Below are 3,623 nucleotides of genomic sequence, written 5' to 3'. Positions count from 1 at the left end.
CCCATTGAGAGGATTGAAACGTCGCATGCTTGGTGAATAAAGTTTGTCATTTTTCCTACTACGTGGATGTGCTGCGGAATTGTTTATTTAAATGTTTTGTATGTATGTATAATAAAACAAACTCATTTACATTTATTATGACCAACATTTTGATGTAAGAAGCCCTAAAAATAAAAACTATTGAACCTCAGTGTTTGTGTGCAAAATTAACTTTTCTATTGTGTCCTATGTGGTTACTAATGTCTAGTCCAAATGTACTAGCTATATATTGTGGTATGTGTATGCACAATAAAATAAAATCACACACATTAGCAGCTTGAAAACAAAAATGTGTTTAATTTCACACAATATTAAAATAAAATCTGGGGTATATGAAAATAAATACATTTATCAGCCAAAAATCCTACAAATTAACATATTGGCTTGAGGGCGAACAAGATCCCTGATAAGGAGGGCCAGAATATTGTGAGGGTCCAGCCTGATTTGGACCTTGTCCCTCATAAGGAGCCCTGGAATATTGGCCCTGTGAAGGGGGGCCGGAATATTGGCCCTGGGAAGGGGGGCCGGAATATTGGCCCTGGGAAGGGGGGCCGGAATATTGGCCCTGGGAAGGGGGGCCGGAATATTGGCCCTGGGAAGGGGGGCCGGAATATTGGCCCTGGGAAGGAGCCCTTGAATATTGGGCCTGGGAAGGTGGCCCAGCTCGACTGGGCGAGGGTCCCGGAGGACCATAGCTCGGCTCCCCCTGAATCTGGGGAACATATGGCGCCATTGGTGGCCCATAATGATCCCTTGGGGGGGGCATTTGTGGTTGGTCGGGGAATGGCTGGGAAACAGTGGGGTGTTTGGGGACAATTAGTTGCCCATAGCGGCGTAAGTTTTCGAGGGCATCATGCATGATCGAGGGATCAGGAAGCGAATTCGCTAGCTCCAGAACGATTTCTACGGAAGTTCTTGTCCGTAACAATCGTTCTGGAGGTAGCTGCCGCATATAATGGGCCAGACTACGGGCAAACATATCGTGATGATCCTCCTGCCGAGCCCGAGATAAATAATCCAAAACTTGGACATTCACGTTGGACTCGGCAGGGGGATTTGCCCGTCGTCTGGACCTGATGGGTAGAGCCAGAGGGAGGGGGGGGGGAATCAGCTCCTGATGCTGCAGGAGGCTCGGAAGGTCCTGGTGTTGGTCCCGGAAGACTCTCCTGCTGCCCAGCTGTCGGCTCCTCGTCACAGGCACTTGACAACTGGGGTGCAGATTCTTCTTCATCCTCCTCTAGGTTGTCCTCCGTTCTACAAAAGGATGAAAATATATAAACATGACGATTCGCCAAAAAACGATTAACATATTCCTGTCATGAGCTACACCATCTACATTTGTCACATAGTACTAACAGGCACAACAAACCGAGGTTTCTTTTTGGCTAACCATTCGGGGCTTGTGCCCCATATGTTTGGTCCAGTGCCCTGAATGTTATGCTGGATTGCTGATAGAATGTTAAGGAAATATTCCAGTGAATTTTTCCATTGATTGGAACTGCCCAACCCCCTGATCACCCCCCTTGTACTAGTTCCGCTACTTATCTGCTGCGATTGAGCACCGATGGCACAGAAGTGACTGAACTCATGCCAACGCAGCAGATAAGTAGCGGAACTAGTACAAGGGGGGTTGGGGGTTGATCTGGGAGTCGCCCAGATGGCTAGTCTCTTCGCAGTAGTTCTTAAACCACTTTCAGCACTCCCCCATTCACTGAAGGGGGGACTGCTGAAAGGGGTTAATAACTAGTGTGATGCCCCCCTCCCCCCCGGGGATAGCGACATAGCTTCATGGGTGGAACTTTGATTCACGGGGGTGTTGGACAGTGGCCTTGTGCCTCAGATGTTTTCACACACTAGCAACTCCCCTGCCAACCTAAAATAGACATATGTGGTAATTGTGGTAGTATAGATGTAGCAGGGATAACCCACACACTCAGAAATACAAGGTCTATACTCATGTATACTATCGTGTTAACTTTAACCAAAACGAGGAAACTAAAATTTGAAAATACATTTATTACACATCTTATGTCCCATAGAGCATGTGGGTTCATCCTGCTACATTATTTACGTACCATCAATCTTTACTCAACTTATCATTTAAATCTCCTACTTTAGGTTAAGAAAGGAGCAATGCGAATGTTTGCTAGTGATAAATAGGACATTTCACATTGATCCATTCAAAACATTCACAGTATGTAAAAATTCCCCATACAGTGCGTATAGCTTATTGTGTAGAATGGACTTACGGACGCAGATCCATGACAGCGCGGAGGAACATTAGCTGCTCCCGGAAGAGGTACGGCCTTTTCTTGGGGAGACCAGCCCCGCTCCGCCCCTGCTTTCGCATTTCCTTGCGGAATTGGTCTCGGCAGCTCCGCCAACGATTCTTGACCTCTTCAACTGGTAATAGAAAGGCAATAAAGGAACATGGATCAATTTCTAAAGTGATAGGTAAACAAAGGTATAACAAGGCCTATATACTAGGGAGGACATGTATACATTGTTTAACTTACTTAAATTCCGGCGACTTTGCCCTTTTGTCGTTTGCCATATGGCTGCAAATAGATCCTGGGTAACCTCCTCCCAGGCAGCGTCCTTTTTATATCGGTCCTGGTATTCAGAACAACGGAGATCCCAGAGGCAGGGCCTATCCTGCACCAGGACAATCAGCTTCTCAACATCCATGGCTCTAGGATTTTTGGGCATGCTGCAGATAATTCGCTCCGCGAGGGCTTGAAATAGATCCAGCAAACTTATCTCTCATGTGCTGCCAAAAAGCACATGCAGACCGAGACAGAGAAAAAAAACGCCTACTTCCTGTATTATATAGCCCAGGAGTGTTGCTAAGTGACTTCCGTCAAAAAAAACTGCCATCCGGATGCCATCCGATTTGCACGCACCCCATTCACTTCTATGGGGCCTGCGTCACGTCAAAATCGGACATTATAGAGCATGCTGCGATTTGCACTGAACGCACAAGTGATGCGTTAAAAACAACGCTCATGTGCACAGCCCAATAGAAATGAATGGGTCAGGATTTAGTGCGGGTGCCATACGTCCGCCGCACGGATCGCACCCGCACGGAAAACTCGCCCGTGTGAAAGGGGCCTTATAGACACTGCCATATACGGCATCCATATTAGGCCCATGTTATTGATCAGGTCATATGTATATACTATCGTGTGCTGTGTTTAGATTAGGCTGTGGATAATTTGGTACCAGGCACCATATATATATGTTGCTTATATATGTTGCTTGCGGTTGCCATGGACGTAGGCTGTGGATCGCACCAACAGCCATGAATTTTTCTTTGAAATAATTGTATTATATTATGCAATTCTCCATTGGGGTGTGTATATTCTATACTATACACCTCTTTGGTGTACATTGGATGTTTGTGAGTCACAGCACGGACCTGGTACCCGATAAGTGCTTATTAGCCTTGTGGGAATACATGACAGTCTAGTAGAATATATGCCCTTTGCTTTTCTGTTTACTTTTTCCATCTTGCCTTTTCTCTCTATATTTTATACATAATAAATTGATATCAATTTGGTTATACAGTATTATCTCCACTGGCT

At 45.7% G+C, this 3,623-nt stretch overlaps 1 protein-coding gene across 1 annotated transcript; it reads right to left on the bottom strand.

Moving 5' to 3' along the window:
• Positions 1-329: 329 nt before the first annotated feature.
• Positions 330-2,727, bottom strand: LOC122927593. The gene is made up of 3 exons (XM_044279574.1): positions 2,556-2,727; positions 2,289-2,442; positions 330-1,293 (listed from the first exon to the last, which is right to left on the bottom strand). The coding sequence occupies exons 1-3, from the start codon at positions 2,725-2,727 to the stop codon at positions 1,005-1,007; spliced, it is 615 nt and encodes a 204-aa protein (XP_044135509.1). The 3' UTR covers positions 330-1,004.
• Between the last annotated feature and the right edge of the window lie 896 nt (positions 2,728-3,623).

Source organism: Bufo gargarizans, chromosome 1, assembly GCF_014858855.1.
Source record: "Bufo gargarizans isolate SCDJY-AF-19 chromosome 1, ASM1485885v1, whole genome shotgun sequence".
Classification (NCBI taxonomy): domain Eukaryota; kingdom Metazoa; phylum Chordata; class Amphibia; order Anura; family Bufonidae; genus Bufo; species Bufo gargarizans.
The sequence above is the reverse complement of the archived record's forward strand: the minus strand, read 5'-3'. Positions and strand labels throughout refer to the sequence as shown.

Excerpts from the sequence above, each read along its gene's own strand:
- LOC122927593 (XM_044279574.1), bottom strand. The coding sequence starts at position 2,727 with ATGGATGTTGAGAAGCTGATTGTCCTGGTGCAGGATAGGCCCTGCCTC. Across the intron at positions 2,443-2,555 it reads GCAAAGTCGCCGGAATTTAA|TTGAAGAGGTCAAGAATCGT; the intron begins GTAAGTTAAACA and ends TTCTATTACCAG. Across the intron at positions 1,294-2,288 it reads GCTGTCATGGATCTGCGTCC|AACGGAGGACAACCTAGAGG; the intron begins GTAAGTCCATTC and ends ATCCTTTTGTAG.